The sequence below is a fragment of the Mesoplodon mirus genome (assembly GCF_964341445.2).
Source record: "Mesoplodon mirus genome assembly, chromosome: 7".
Taxonomy (NCBI): Eukaryota; Metazoa; Chordata; class Mammalia; order Artiodactyla; family Ziphiidae; genus Mesoplodon; species Mesoplodon mirus.
In genome coordinates, this window is record NC_138983.1 from 79718261 (window position 1) to 79734752 (window position 16492).

The 16492-nt window shown below is 46.5% G+C and overlaps 2 protein-coding genes and 1 pseudogene across 3 annotated transcripts in view; all 3 read left to right on the forward strand.

Annotated features, from left to right (window-relative positions):
* The window catches only part of LOC309808828 (centrosomal protein of 78 kDa-like), a 1511271-nt pseudogene that overhangs the window by 478323 nt on the left and 1016456 nt on the right, over positions 1-16492 (forward strand). The window lies entirely within an intron of this gene.
* The window catches only part of LOC309807088 (uncharacterized protein), a 457860-nt gene that overhangs the window by 235301 nt on the left and 206067 nt on the right, over positions 1-16492 (forward strand). The window lies entirely within an intron of this gene.
* Positions 1-16492, forward strand: part of LOC309807991 (forkhead-associated domain-containing protein 1-like) — a gene marked incomplete at its 5' end in the record, with an annotated part of 107191 nt that overhangs the window by 80521 nt on the left and 10178 nt on the right. Inside the window, 4 exons of the mRNA XM_082627999.1 lie at positions 7057-7176; positions 12003-12098; positions 12523-12743; positions 13281-13446. Of these exons, the coding sequence (XP_082484125.1) occupies positions 7057-7176; positions 12003-12098; positions 12523-12743; positions 13281-13446 (603 nt within the window). The remainder of the gene's footprint in view (positions 1-7056; positions 7177-12002; positions 12099-12522; positions 12744-13280; positions 13447-16492) is intronic.

Consider the following 16492-nt stretch of genomic DNA (forward strand, 5'->3'; position numbering starts at 1 on the left):
TTGCCAAAGCGCTCTCCAGAGAGGCTGCGCAAATTTGACATTCTTACAATAATGAATGAGAATAGAGGAGTGATTTTCAGCTCTGGTGATTAAGCAACCCCAGCCAGGATATGTCTAAGGTAATCCAGAAGGTGGTGTGAATTTCTTTTAAACGTGTTTAAAAAGAAAGGCAAGGCTTCCCTGGTGGCACAGTGGTTGGGAGTCTGCCTGCTAATGCAGGGGACACGGGTTCGAGCCCTGGTCTGGGAGGATCCCACATGCCGCGGAGCAGCTAGGCCCGTGAGCCACAACTACTGAGCCTGCGCGTCTGGAGCCTGTGCTCCGCAACGAGAGGCCGCGATAGTGAGAGGCCCGCGCACCGGGATGAAGAGTGGCCCCTGCTTGCCGCAACTAGAGAAAGCCCTCTCACAGAAACGAAGACCCAAGACAGCCAAAAAAATAAATAAATAAACAAATGTGGGGTTTAAGAAAAAAAAGAGAGGCAAAATCCAGATGAACTTTTCTGTAAGTGCCTGCCCCTCACCGATAGCGTAGAGAACAGGGGCGCTGCATTGCTCCCGGCAACCCAGCCCCTCCCCAACCCCTGTATTACTGTCGTTGTAATCATGGCAGAGTCTGAGTGTGCGTGAAACCAAGAGAGATGTGGCCCACGGTTCTAGCTGTTCTTCAAAATCAGAACTAAAACAAGGAAAGACCATGATCTCTATCCTAGTAATAGCGGGGCCAAGCAATGTGTGCACTGTCCCCTCCCCAGGCTTTAGGAGTCACTGAAGCCTCTGTCTCTAAATCTAGTCATACATTCCCGTAAAGAAACATGGGTTGCAAAATTAAGCCATCAGGGGCTTCCCTAGTGGCGCAGTGGTTGAGAGCCCGCCTGCCGATGCAGGGGACACGGGTTCGTGCCCCGGTCCGGGAAGATCCCACATGCCGCGGAGCGGCTGGGCCCGTGAGCCATGGCCGCTGAGCCTGCGCGTCCGGAGCCTGTGCTCCGCAACAGGAGAGGCCACAACAGTGAGAGGCCCACGTACCGCAAAAAAAAAAAAAGAAGCTGGCTCAAAAACTCTTTATGTGTTAGTCCACCATGATAAGTGATTCAAGGTACTTCCCATTACTGAGGCCAGCAGGGGATCCCCGAGTCACTCATCACCATACACAAGCAGTCCTAAGAGCCTTGTGTGTTCACAGTTCCTAAGAGGAGGGTAGGAACCATGGTTTGTTTAACTCCTCCTGGGTACTTGTCACTGTGTTAGTTGTTTTACATGTACTGTGTACTTTCATCTTCCAACAGCCCAATGAGCCAGGTACTATTGTCGTCTTTATTTTGCAAGTAAGGAAACTGAGTATCAATAACATTAAGGAACTTGCTCAAAGTCACACAGCTGGTGCATGGTAGGGTCAGGACTCAAACTGAGGTCGTTGTGATCCTGGCACTTGTGCTTTTTCTGTGACCCCACGTGCCCTCCGAAGATCCAGAGGGGTACCAGGTACATGCCCAGGTCCTAGAGGACAGGTTCTGTCGTTAACTTGAACAGAGACAAACCTGAGAGTTTCATTCCCTGGAGTGAAGGGTGTCTGATGCGCGCCGCGGGCCTCGCCCCAGCAAAGCCCCATTTGCATTAGAGCGAATAAGTCTGAGTTCAGGCTTTGGAGACCAGCTGCTAAGGTGTGACTCTCAAGTGTGCGCTTACTCATTGTGTGAGCAGGTCTCGACTTCTGTGTGCCTCTGTTTACTTGGTTATAAAATGGGGTTAAGATCTCACCAGGTAGTTGTGAGGATTAAACGACGTGGTACCCAAATCATGGGGTCACACATAAGCCTTAGGAAACGGTAGCTGCCATCCGCATCAGCCTTGAATACTTGTTGATTGAATGTGAACTAAATGTGGATGGCAAGCAGATGGGTATGCACACAGGTAGGGCAGCGTGATTTACTCACGCCGAGGGGCCTTTACCTGTGACCCCTGCCGCATCTCTATTTGACAGCTAGTCAGATTTTCTTAGCCGTGAGCACCCAGTTCTCTTCCCAGGCCTTCTTCCTCGGCTCTTGACAATGGGCTGCATTTCCTAGCTGCCGAGTGGTAAAGCTGGGACTCCATCCAGGTCCCTCTGACCTCAAAGCCCCTGCTCTGAACCACCATACTACCTGCCTTTTAAAATATTGTCCTAAGGGATAAAACGCACGTAACGAGCTAGGTCTGTAAAATCCTGGAATAAATCCCTCAGGGAAATCCAGGTTGAGTAACTATTGTTGGATCATGTCATGAGCAGCCCAGGAGATTGGGGTCACTACTAAAGATCTGATTGGTTAAGATATCACCTAACACCTGTCACAATGGCCGTCACCAAAAAGAACACAAATAACAACTGTTATTTGTGAGGATATGGAGAAAAGGGAACCCTTGTACACTGTTGGTGGAAATGTAAATTGGTGTGGCCACTACGGAAAACAGTTTGAAGGTTTCTCAAAACACTAAAAATAGAACTACCACATGATCCAGCAATTCCACTCCTGGGTATTTATTCCCCTAAAATGGAAAACACTAATTCAAAAAGATACATGCACCCCAATGTTCATAGCAGCATTATTTACGATAGCCAAGACATGAAAGCAACCTAAGTGCCCATCCACAGATGAGTGGATAAAGAAGATGCAGTAGGGAATTCCCTGGCGGTCCAGTGGATAGGAGTTGACGCTTTCACTGCTACGGCCCAGGTTCAGTCCCTGGTTGGGGAACTAAGATCCCACAAGCTGCATGGTGTGGCCACCCCCCAAAAATAGATGTGATATATCTATATCTATATCTATATCTATATATGCAGTGGAATACTACACAGCCATAAAAAAGAATGCAATTTTGCCATTTGCAGCAACATGGATGGACTTGGAGGGTACTATGCTTAGTGAAATAAGTCAGACAGAGAAAGACAAATACTGTATGATATGACTTTTATGTGGAATCTAAAAAATAAAACTAGTGAATATAAGAAAAAAAGAAATAGACTCACAGATATAGAAAACAAACTAGTGGTTACCAGTGGGGAGCAGGAAAGGGGGAGGGACAAGTTAGAGGTAGGGAAATAAGAGGAACAAACTACCGTGCTCACTTCAGCAGCACATATACTAAAATCGGAACAATACAGAGAAGATTAACATGGCCCCTGTGCAAGGATGACACGGAAATTCATGAAGCGTTCCATCCTTTTGTGACCAGAATGGGAAGGAAATTCAAAAAAGAGGGGCTATATGAATACATAGAGCTGATTCACGTTGCTGTACAGTTGAAACTAACACAACATCGTAAAGCAGCTATACTCCAATTTTAAAAAAAAGAGGTACAAACTACTATGTATAAAATAAATAAGCTACAATGATATATTTTACAGCACAGGGAATATAGCCAATATATTTTTTTTAATTTCACTTTTTCCTAATTTTTTTTTCTTTTTTTTTTAAACCCCACATTTGTTCATTTATTTATTTTTTTGGCTGTCTTGGGTCTTCGTTTCTGTGCGAGGGCTTTCTCTAGTTGTGGCAAGCGGGGGCCACTCCTCATTGTGGTGCGCTGGCCTCTCACTATCGCGGCCTCTCTCGTTGCGGAACACAGGCTCCAGACGCGCAGGCTCAGTAGTTGTGGCTCACAGGCCTAGTCGCTCCGCGGCATTTGGGATCCTCCCAGACCAGGGCCCGAACCCGTGTCCCCTGCATTAGCAGGCAGACTCTCAACCACTGCGCCACCAGGGAAGCCCATAGCCAATATTTTATAATAACTATAAATGGAATATAACCTTTAAAAATTGTGAATCACTATGTTGTACACCTGAAACATACAATATTTTACATTGACTATATCTCAATTAAAAAATAAAAAAGCTGCGACCTAAAAAAAAAAAAATCTAATTGGTGAAGGATTACTGTGTGGTCCCACTGGAAGACAGGAAACATCTAAGGAGGACCTTAAAAGTCAGCTCCCCTCTCCTCCTGCCTGGTTTCTCAGCTTCTTTTGATAAGGGAAAGAAAGGACTTTTTACATTGATCTTTGCAAGCTCAGTTGATTGTGTCTATTTCTGCAAGACTTTGTTGCAAATAAAAGGATTCCCTGCATACATAGAAAATCACTCTTTCTCAGATATCCAAGATACACAGTATTTTTATGTGAAAAAAAAGAAAGTTGTAATACAATATGCACAGTGTTCTCCCCTTTTTTTTCTTTTTTTTTTTTTTTCAAATGCCAATATCCAACCACAGGAGAAATCTGGAGGAAAAGACATAAAAGTGTTGAGAGTATTATCCCAGCATGATAAGACTGCGTAAGCCTTGACTTTCCCTCAGTCGTTCAACAACTATTTATTGCAGCCCTACTGTGTGCCGGCCACTGAGGATACAGCGGGGGGACACTTTCCACTTTATGGGTTTCTGCCCTGTTTGGATTTGTGTAACAGGCATGTGTAAATTTTGTAACCAGAACTATAATCAAGAATTGCTGCTTCTCCCAGAGAAGAAAATCCCTCTTTCCAACAGCCCAAGTCTGCATCACCCATCTCTGCCATCTCGGGATCCACCCAGTGCCCCTCTCCTCACGCACCCTTCACATAAGCCAGCCCAGCGCTTCACTCTCCAGCCTCTAGTCTCTCTGAAAAGAGAATGAGAGACCTAGGTCTGAATTCTGATCCTACTGCTTACCAGCTCCATAGCTTAACCTTGCTGGGCGTCTGTGTCTCACCTATAAATGCAAACACATTTCCTTGCTAGGCTGTTTGTAATGATCAGAAAATATCACGTGGTAAACTTCTGGCATGGTGCCTGGCACACGGCAAGTGGTTAATACTGAATAGCTATTATTATAATATTATTATTCTCACTCTTCCAAGCTGGAAATTCTCAGCAAGTGGCATTGTCAGAGGTCAAGGGCCCAGGCACGAGCCTATTCAGCTCCCCTCCTGTCTCTCTCCGCACCCACCTTTCCTCCTTTCCCTCCATCTTCCCTCACTACGTTCTCTTTCCAAATGCAGCTCTTCCCTCCCTGAGTCTCCCCTTCTCTCTCCCTCCCAGACCACCTTGTGCACAAGCTCCTGAATCACGACCTCCTTCTTCAGCGTCTACAGCCTCCCACTCCATCTTTCTCCTTCGTCATCAAACATGCACTTCAAGCTGGTGCATCTTCACTGGGACCACTGCTTCTTTAGCTCCTTTTCTACTGCTTGTACTCCTGTCCCACTAAGACCTTGAAGTGCATTACACCCTGTGTGCTCACCACCAACTTCCCACATTGTCTTTGCCTCTTTGGCAACTGACGTGGCCCCCCCTGCACTGAAGCCCCAGCTTCCTCCCCCCGCCATGTTCTCTCTGGCCTACCCAACCCTCTCGGTTTGCTTTCTTGAAACCCTCTCATCTTTCATAATTACAGCTTGGGTGGGTGATGCTCCTGGCAGCCAGTAGGTGGAGGCCAGGGATGCTGCTAAACGTCCTACGGTGCCCAGGACGGCTCCCACGACGAGGACTGTCCCGCCCAACACGTCGAGATGCTGCAGCTGAGAAATGCTGCTGGCTCCTTCGTCTCTGATACATCCCGGTTATTTTTCTGAAAAAAAAAAATCACCCTTCATTAAGCCAACTCACTGCTCCATCAGAAGCTGAAATAGCAGTGACTCAGACCCTGGAGTCACACCACTGTGATCCCAAGCCCTGGCTCAGCCATTTGCCAGCTGTGTGGCGTCCAGCAGCCACAGGTCTCAGAGCCCGACCGCCTCATGTGTAAAAGGAGGCGATGGCGGGACAATACAGTGGGGTGATGCGTTGATTGCTTGGCAGAGGGCCGGGCACACAGGTCACACTCGTGACATTTCAGTGATGTTTAAATCAAGTTTATACTCTTTAGGCTACTGTTCTAGGCTGGCCACAAACTGAACTCAGCTTTCCATCCCAACTCTTCCCTCTACTCCTCCCCTCCCCCATCATCTGCTCTAACCCAATTAAGCTCTTCCAGAACATGCACTGCATTTCCCCACCTCTCATCCTACCTCCTGCCTTCACCCCCCATATTAGTTTCCTATGGCTGTTCTAACAAATTACCACAAACTTAGGGGCTTAACACAACTCATATTTATTCTTTTACAGTTCTGGAGGCCAAAGGTCCAAAATCAGTTTCGCTAAGGTAAAGGCAAGGGGCTGGTTCCTTCTGGAGGCTCTAGGAAAGAATCCGTTTCCTTGCCTTTTCTAGTCTCTAGACTGGAAAAGGCGAGGAAATAAAAATTCCCCGCTTTCCTTGGCTCATGGCAGAGGAGCACCTTCAACTCTCTGCTTCTGTCACATCACCGTCTCTGTCTGTCTGTAGTCAGACTCCCTGTGTCTGCTTCTTGTAAGAACCCATGCACCTATATTGGGTCCCCCCAGCTAATCCAGGATAAGCCCGCATCTCAAGATCCTTACCTTCATCACATCTGCAAAGGTCCTTCTGCCCTGTCAGGTAATGTTCATAGGCTCTAAGGATTAGGACCCAGACATCTTTGGGGGGGAGGCATCATTCACCCAACCACCTCTTCCATTCTGACATGCCATCCCCTCCAACTCTGCATACCCATGCGTGCCCACGCCCAGTGGGGCCTCAGCCAAGCAGTGATCACACCAGGTGAATGATGGCGCCTCCCCTGGGACTTTTTCATAGACGGATGCTGTGCAAGGACCAACCTTGGGGAACTTCCCAGGATAAATACCGTGTTTAGAGGGAATAGGGCTTTCAAGAAGCCAAGCTTGCTGCTGGGTGGAGCCCTGGGCTAGGACACAGAAGCCTGGGTTCAAGTCCATCCTCACACCCGTGGCCGAAGGTTCCCCCTCAGTGCCCCCGCCCTGGGAGGCTGCAGCCTCATATGAGCTGTGTGGCCTTGGACAAGTCATTTCACCTCTCTGGGCCTCGATACCTCACCTGACAAGGGAGGATGGTGAACTAATTAGTACTGGCCTGTGGTAAGTGTCCAGTAAATAGCAGCTGTGACTTTTACATGCAGTAACTTCTTCCTGAGCCTTTCTTTTGAGTGTAAATTATTTCTTTTATAGATCACAAGGACCACATGGATGGATCATTTCTAGACTTAAAGACCCTCGGGATGGAAAAAAATGTTCAGAAAATATTGGATGTAAAACCTGACTTGCCACCTTTTTCAAGAGTAGAGATCGGAACGGTAACCAAAGAAACTTTGTCTCTGCATTGACTGACACGTGGGGAGGGTGGGCATGAGGACAGACACGAGCCGTGTGCCCTGGCACCACTGTATACATCATTGGTTCGAGGCCAGGTCCTCCCTGATGGGCTGGCACCTGTATGGACTGATCGGTGCCTGGCCGTACCACCGATCCAATGTTTGAATAGAAAGGCGGCTTGCCATCATGTACAGCATGATATAGCATTGCACTGATGCTGGCCAGGTCAATCTCTGGGCCCTCCTTTTCACATCACATGTTGTATTCTGCAGAAAATATCCAACAAGCTAATGTACAACAGTATGTCATGAGCTTGCCTAACATTTGCTTTTTGCTATAAACTGAAAAACATGAACACATAAAGGGCAGCAGAAGGGAGCCATGATGATTAAGAAGACACAAGTTCTAGAATCAGAGACCTGTGTCCTAATCCCAGCTCTGCAAGCTCTGTGACCTTGGGCAGCCTCCTAACCTTTCTGGGACTTCAATTTCCCAGCTGTAAAATGATGATGGAAAAATTAAAGGAGATCATTATGTAAAGTGCTTATCCCAGTGCCTAGCTCATAGCGAGCACTTTAATAGATGATAGTTATTATTGTCAAACAGTATTTAAAGAGTATTATCCAAGAAAACCTTCCTTTCTTAGGGAGCATAGTTTGTGTTTTCCAGGATTTTCAGAAGTAATTTGATTGTTAGGTTGAAGGTGCCCTGTATCCTAAATGGATGTTTGATCGGGTGTTTGACTGACACATGACAATGGACAGCTCAGGTCAGCGTGGCTTGCTGCGGCAGCTGGTCTAAACCAGCTTTTGGAAAACATAATAAAGCCATCCTCTCTGTACCAGCATTTTCTCCTACAATTTTTCTAGACATTTGCTCACACGTCTAGAGATGTGAGTCTTCAGAAACGTGTTGGTCTTCCTGATAAAATCGAACCTTCCTTCTCTGAGGTTGGGAGTAGAGGGACCGTCTCCAGGTGGGGAGCTCAGCTGGATCTCACGTCCTGATGGTCCTGCTTCCAAGACCTTCTCCTTGGCAACAAGCCCTCATCCCACCACTGACACCACAGAGCAGGAAACCTCCTAACTCTCAATCCTCCAAGGTTGGCAGTAATTAAATGAAAGAGCAGGAGGAAGAATAGCTGACATCTGTGAACTGCTTACTGTGTGCCAGGCGTTGAGCTCAGCCGGCTCCATGCCTTATGTCATTGAACGATCGTAGCAGCCTTGTGTCATAGTTACTATTATTGTCCCCATTTAACAGATAAGAAAAAGTAAGGCTTCAGGAGGTCAAGTACCTCACCGAAGGTCACAGAATAATGATTGAAGACACACCAGGGGTGTGTCCCTGGTGGTGTGTCTGCTAGCCTGCAGAGACCGGGTGGGGACTGTGTGCTTGGATCCTGTAGCCCAGGCTCTTCCTTAGTGACCCTCCCCTCAGGAAAAGAGGGGGCGTCTGGAGAGGTACAGAGGAAGCAGCTCAGGGTAGCTGAAGACACTGAGCAGCATCTCAGGTTCTTTTTGCAGCAGATCTGCCCGGTTTATTGTCATCTTCAGATACCCTCTTTTATTCTCATCTCCATAGATACATAGACAAATATGTCCACTCTTATCTATCACAGTCACTTTGGGGGCCATTATAGTTTTTTAGTTGTTTTGTTTTTAATCTCAGAGGTTTTCAGGGTAGTGCCAACAAATGCTAGGGCTAAGAGATGCTCATGGCAAGCATTAAAAGCCAATTTATTTTTTAAGGAGGCTTATTAGGGTTATTTGTAGTCGTTCAGATCGGGTAACCTATTCAGACTGGTGGCCATTCCATGCAGTCATTTGGGCTTCCAGCAGCCAGCTGGCTGGTTGGGGTCTTAGGGAGATGCAGCTGCAAACACTATCTGCATTGTCTCTGGAAAGGGTCTGAAGTGATGCTCACCCACCAGGTTCCAGAACTAGGAGAAGGTTGGGCCAAATTTTGTGAGGGTATGGTTTCTGCTGCACAGAAATGAGATTCCTTTAATAAAAAGGAGGGAGGCTATTTTCCACTTAACCTTCATTCGTTCATTCCACAAACATGCCCACTATGCACCACTCGGTGCCAGGTGCCATGCTGGGCACAAGGAGGGAGATAGTGAGCAAAAGCCGCATGGTCCCCATTTTTCTGGAGCTTGTCTTCTCAACATCAGCGGTACTGATTTTTTGAGCCAGGTAACTCTTTGTTTGGGAGACTGCCCTATGCATCGTGGGGTGTTTAGCAGCATCCTTGTCCTCTACCCACTAGACGCCAGCAGCAATTATGACAACCACAAATGTGTCCAGGCATTGCTAAATGTCCTGGAGGGGGTAGGGTGGCCAGAGTCACCCCCGGTTGAGAACCACTGGCCTAAAGGGAAGACAGACGAGACGGTGGCCAAAGAACGGCACAAGTGATGCATCATTTCAAAGGCAGTCGTGCTCTGAAGGGGTAGGAGCACAGTCATAAAGAAAGCAGTTCACAGAGTCAGACTGGATTTAAAACCAACTCTCTTGGCGTGGACATATATACACACACACGCTACCAAAGGTAAAATAGATAGCTCGTGGGAAGCAGCTGCATCGCACAGGGAGAGCAGGTCGGTGCTCTGTGTCTACCTAGAGGGGTGGGATAGGGAGGGTGGGAGGGAGACGCAAGAGGCAGGGGATATGGGAATATATGGATACGTATAGCTGATTCACTTTTTTTTTTTTTTTTAAATAAATTATTTATTTTTATTTTTCGCTGCATTGGGTCTTCGGTGCTGCGCATGGGCTTTCTCTAGTTGCAGTGAGCGGGGGGGCCACTCTTCGTAGTGGTGCGCGGGCTCCTCATTGCGGTGGCTTCTCTTGTGGAGCATAGGCTCTAGGTGTGCGGGCTTCAGTAGTTACAGCATGCAGTCTCAGTAGTTGTGGCTCGTGGGCTCTAGAGTGCAGGCTCGGTACTTGTGGCACATGGGCTTAGCTCTTATGTTGTGGCTACAGTCTGGTTATCATGTAGTTAACTTCGTGCTTCTGGTGGGGTTTCAGTATCTACAAAACAGCTTAAAGGATATGGCTCAGAATTATGATCTATAGCCTTGAGAAGGAACTAAAGATCCTTGACTTTGTTTAATAGCTGAACTATTATTTCATCTTGTTTGACTGTTTTCCTTCATTTCTGCATTTTTCTTATTTCTCTGATTAAATTTATTCTTCAGCTAAAGTTTTTCTACAGACAAACAGCAGGCAGAGGATATGGGGGTAGGGGGATCTGTCCTGGAAAATCACCATAAGCTCCTGCTCCGTTACAACTCCTCCTCCGACTTCAGATGCCAACCTCAAGTTCAGGTTGTTACCTGTACTTCTGACCACCAGGCTATAAATCAGAGTTTCCCATGAACCCCTCTCCCTGGGTCTGATTAATTTGCTACAGTGGCTCACAGAACTCAGGAAACTCACTAGATTACAGATTTATTACAAAAGATATTAAAGGATATGAGTCAACAGCCAGTTGGTTACATAGGGCGAGGTATGTGAGAAGGGGCTCTGAGCTTCCCTGCCCTCTTCAAGTACATCGCTTTCCTCTCCGCCATGCGTTCACTAACCCAGAAGCTCTGAACCCCATCCTTCTGGGTTTTTATGGAGGCTTCAGTACATCAGCACAGTTGATCAAAGTCACAACACCACATATGTTTTGATGATTTTTACTTGAATCGGTCATTTATTTGTATGACCATAAAAATGGTATTAATAAGTTTATTTTCATTGTCCTCGAGATCTGTTGAACTCTGAATCTAGATTCAGTCACTAGGGCTGTGTGGTACTTTGTATCATCTGCCTCTGAGTCCTGAAGTCCTGTTTACAGTCTCCAGAAGATGAAGAAGAAGGTGAAGGTATGTTTGGAAGGTTATGTTGCCAGGAAGAGAACTGATCTGGAGTCCAGGCTGATGACATCAAATACACTGAATTTGTCTCTCTGTTCACCTTGTTCTGGCTCCAGGGAAATAAAACAGTCACTAGGGAGTGCCATTCTGTAAACCTTGAACGCACCCATCTCAGAGATCTTGTCCCTGGTTTTGTCTTTGGGCTGAAGCTTCTTCGGGTTCTCTTTTTTTCCGGATACAGAGTCTAGATCTTCAGTTTTGAAACCAAATCTGGACTCTTGACTCTGGAACCCCAATATCTTCAGCAAGTTGCTGTCTGGAATCAATCCCAGGATAAGGGTTTTCCATGAATGCATTCATGAGAGTTTGTAATTGGGAAGAAGTGTAGCTGGTACGACATCGTCTGTCTCTCACACCTTGAATGTTCTCTTCAGGGTAAGCTCGGTCTTGTCTTAAGTCTAAGTTCTTCTCAGGTCTTTTCGGGAACCTGTGCCTAGCTCTTCGATTCTGAAACCATATCTGGATCCTAGACTCTTCAGTGTTGACTTCCAAAGCAAGTCTTTGTTTGAAGGCATAACCCGGGTAAGGTTTTTTGTTGAATGCATTGATGAGGATTTTCAATTGCTCTTCTGTGAATTTGGTGCGGCTGCGTCTACACTTTGTTGCCACGGCCTTGTATGGAGAATTGCCTTCGGCCATCTTGGAAGGGAACTCCGAAGCCTGGTTCCACCAAAAGAGGCTGATTCACTTTTTGATACAGCAGAAACTAACACACCATTGTAAAGCAATTATACTCCAATAAAGATGTTAAAAAATTAACTCTCTCAAATTATTCTTTAGTATCTTTCCAGTTCTTCCATTATTCTTTGGGTTATTCTTCTGGATGTAGAAAATCATAATGGAATGCCAAGAGAGTTTTTCTTCTTTTTTTTATTTCAGCCTCAAAATGGCCTTTCCAGCCCAGGGTCCATCATGGTCTCTGAGAAGTTAAGGAAAATGGATGTGGCTGACGCTTTAGATCTTAGTGAAAAGCTGGTAGGTATACCCAGCATCAGTCCCCTCCTGTCCAAACCTGCGTGCCCTGCAGGTAGTTTAAACATCAACTCCACATACATGTTTAGTTGTTACAGTAGCTCCACGAGACCCATCTCCTATCCCAGCATGGGCTGGAAATTGCAGAGCCCAATTCCTTGCAAGACTGGGTAGTAAGAATGAATGTTTATGTCTGTTGTCATTCCCCCTCCCCACTTCCCCCCAATTCTCAAAAAGGCATAGTGTAAATGGATGCGGGGGAAAATGAAAGTCGTACTAGAAACCCCAAATGCACTCATTTGCAAAGCATGTGTTTCTTCTCTGCAACTGCAGAAAATGAATGAAACAGAATTAGACGTTTGCCTCCTCAAAGGGGCCACCAGTGGTCTTGGGCCAGGCCTCTTACCTGCGAAATGCTTTCTCATAGTACATGGACATGAGCAAAACCCTCGGGACTTTGATGAACATCAAAGGTATGTCAGGTCACGTGTCCATGAAACACCTCTCCCCAAAAGAGAGGGAGAGAGTCTACCAGCTTCGACAAAGAGACCTGTACCTGGTGTTTGATAAGATCACCCTACTCAAGAACCAGCTGCAGAGAAAAGAAGAGCTTTTGAGACGATACGAGAAGGACATTGAACAGCTCAAATATGGCCCATGTCTCCGGCAAAAGGCCCAGGCCTCCATTCTCCAGGCTAAACCTCGGTGCAGCTGCAGACCCGTAGGGACCAGAACAAGAAGACAGAGGCCTGGGTGTGGAGGGGGGCAGGCGGGATGGTGACTCAGGGCCTGATGGACCCAAGTCTCTGGGCAAGAAAGCAGCAGTTAAAGTACCCTACTGTTAAGGAATAAGGTGCACCTTTTATAAATGTGTCTGATGTTTCACCATGTGTGTGCTTTTCATAATTCCATCCTATTTTCAGTGGTATCCGTTCCCCCACCCTCTCTGGGAAATTGGGAGGGGCTGGTAGCATAACCTATGCCCCCTTCATGCTGCACGTCCACAGCCAATGGGCTATTTATTCTGCCCTCTAGTCCCCACATCTTCAGCCTTCCCCCCACTTGTAAGGAAACCGCGAAGCCAGGCATATATGGAAGTGTTCTGAGGATCTCCCAGGTCGGGAGCATTGGTGGTGAGTGAGAAAGCTGAGGAGAAAAGAGACTTTGTCTCTCCTGTGTGCTCAGGCAGAGCAAAGTGTCGGTTCAGATGTACCAGTCACAGGTGGCAAAGCTGAAGGACGACATCTGCAAAGAGGCCGAAGAAAAGGCGCTGCTGAAGGAGGCCCTGGCGCACATGGAAGAGCGGCTGCACCAGGAGAAGAGGGTCACCAGGGCGATCAGGCAGCAGAAGGTGAGAGGTCCCTGCTCGGAGCAGAGCCTCTGAGGCTGCCCCTCAGCTCCCTTTAGAAACAGCCAACTGAGGTCCCAGTGGGATCCAGGCAGCACAGAATGCATTCGCTCATTGCAAAGGAAGGTGGCAGAATAGCTTTAGCATTAGGCAGACTTAGGTTTAGACTCTTGTTCTGCCATTTACTGTGTGACTTCAGGCAGCTTTTTTTTTTTTAACATCTTTATTGGAGTATAATTGCTTTACAGTGTTGTGTTCATTTCTGCTGTGTAACAAAGTGAATCAGCTATATGCATATGTATATCCTCAGATCCCTCCCTCTTGCGTCTCCCTCCCACCCTCCTTATCCCACCCCTCTAGGTGGTCGCAAAGCAATGAGCTGATCTCCCTGTGCTATGCTTCCCACTAGCTTTCTATTTTACATTTGGTAGTGTATATATGTCCATGCCACTCTCTCACTTCATCACAGCTTACCCTTCCCCCTCCCCATTTCCTCAAGTCCATTCTCTACATCTGTGTCTTTATTCCGGGCTGCCCCTAGGTTCATCAGAAACTTCTTTTTTTTTTTTTTTTTAGATTCCATATATATGTGTTAGCTTAACCTCTCTGAGACTCAGTCTAGCTTGCCTCTATTTTTTTTAACTTTCTTTTTTTTTAATTTAATTTTTATTTTATATTGGAGTATAGTTGATTTACAGAGTTGTGTTAGTTTCAGGTGTACAGCAAAGTGATTCAGTTATACATATACATATATCTATTCTTTTTCAGATTCTTTCCCATATAAGTTATTACAGAATATTGAGTAGAGTTCCCTGTGCTATACAGTAGGTCCTTGTTGATTATATATTTTATATATAATATTGTGTATATGTTAAACCCAAACTCCTAATTTATCCCTCCCCACCACATTTCCACTTTGGTAACCATAAGTTTGTTTTCAAAGTCTGTGAGTCTCTTTCTGTTTTGTAACTAAGCTCATTTGTATCATTTTTTTTTTTTTTTTTTTTTTTTTTCTTTTTGCGGTATGCGGGCCTCTCACTGCTGTGGCCTCCCCCGTCGCGGAGCACAGGCTCCGGACGCGCAGGCCCAGCGGCCATGGCCCACGGGCCCAGCCGCTCCGCGGCACATGGGATCCTCCCAGACCGGGGCACGAACCCGTATCCCCTGCATCGGCAGGCGGACTCCCAACCACTGCGCCACCAGGGAGGCCCTGTATCATTTTTTTTAGATTCCACATATAAGTGATATAATAGGATATTTGTCTTTGTCTGACTTACTTCACATAGTATGATAGTCTCTAGGTCCATCCATGTTGCTGCAAATGGCATTACTTCGCTCTTTTTTATGGCTGAGTAGTATTCCACTGTATATTTGTACCACATCTTCTTTATCCACTCCTCCATCGACATTTACGCTGCTTCCATGTCCTGGCTGTTGTGAACAGTGCTTTCTGAGACTCATAGTCTAGCTCGTCTGTATTTTTTTAACTTTTGATAATTCGTGTATTTTATCTTGTTTTTTCTATCCAGATAACTATTTTTTCTACCAGTTTTATTGAGACATAGTTGACACACAGCACTGTACTGAGCTTAAGGGTGTCCAGCATCATGATCTGACTTCCCTGCCTCCTGCAATGATGACCACAATCAGTTGAGTGAACAGCCCGAGTGTTTTTAAAGGCGGCGCTTCTGATTTTCATTGTTCTGCCAGGTGCCAGGGATACACCGAGGAATAAGCTCTCTGAGAATAAAGATTTGGGTTTGCTCTTCTGAGTAGCCAGAATAGTACTCCAGTCTTTCTGACTTGGGGCTGTGTATTTGTACACGCATGCTTGCGTGTATGTGTGTACATGTGAGTATGTGCTGTGTGTTTGCATGTGTGTGTATTTGCATGTGTGTGTTTGTTGCCTGCATGAGCTCTAAGGAGGCCAAGGTCATAGAAGGGTGCCCTTCTCCTCAACCAGGAGGTGATGGTCAGATAGTTCCTTGCAGAAGCCTGCCCTCCATCCTGCGAACCTTCCAGGCAACAGGTTTCCAGACAACAGGCTCTCTGGCTTAGAGCCCCAGAAATGAAAAGTGGCTGTCCTGCTCTGAGGGAGCCTGGATGCGGTGTTTCCAGTGCTCACTGCTGTGAATTAAACATCACAGGCCTTAGTCTGCATGTGTCATCGGGCTGCCTCAGGCAGAGGACAGTTTCCTTTCACACCAAGCAATGCCAGGGAGAGCTGGGCCAGTGACAGAGTTGTGACTTTCCCTTTGATGTGCCCTCTGGAGAGCTCACCCCTCCCCGAAATGCCGCCCCCACCCCCAGGGCTTGGCAGACTAGGCCCCAAAGCAGAGACACCAGACCACAGAATGGGACAGAGAAGGGCCCAAAAAAAGCCATTGTCATGTACTGAAAACCTGAGGATTTACATAATCAGGCTTCACATGCATTATTCATGGGCTGCCTCATTCATACACAGTGCAAGGGACAGGCCAGCCTGTTTGTCAGGAAGAAAACAATAATACATTTTAAAGTTTTGCTGGATCCTAAAGGGCACTTGTATATATCTGTCTTGGCATCTGTTCCTTCCAGGGAGTATATCTTCGTTGTCTTTAAGCAGAAATTAACAGAAAGTAGAATTCCTCTTTTCTAAGTTTTACACTTAGTATTTTCACAAGGAGCCTTAGGTTTTTAGCCTCCTGTATGAAACTTTGAAACTCTTCACCCGTTCACAGAGGTGGCAGTGTTGAAGCACTGAGATGAAATTACACATCTTTAGCCTCAGAATTGCCCCCCCCAAAAAAAAATGGAGTTTGTAGTTTTAATTTTTGACCATCTATTCACCAAGCAGACCTTTCAAGAATCAAAAGTCCTATTTCCACACTAATATCGCTGGCTGTGAAAATGAGACTTGGTATAAGATGCTGGGCCTTCACAGCGAACTGGGTCTGTGGCTCTGTCCATGTGGCAGAGGGACGGGAACCGCGGCCCAGGCCGTGCTCACTCGAATCCACTTCCCACATCACCCAAGAAGCCGGCAGTGTCTCTCAGAGTTCAGAGGCCA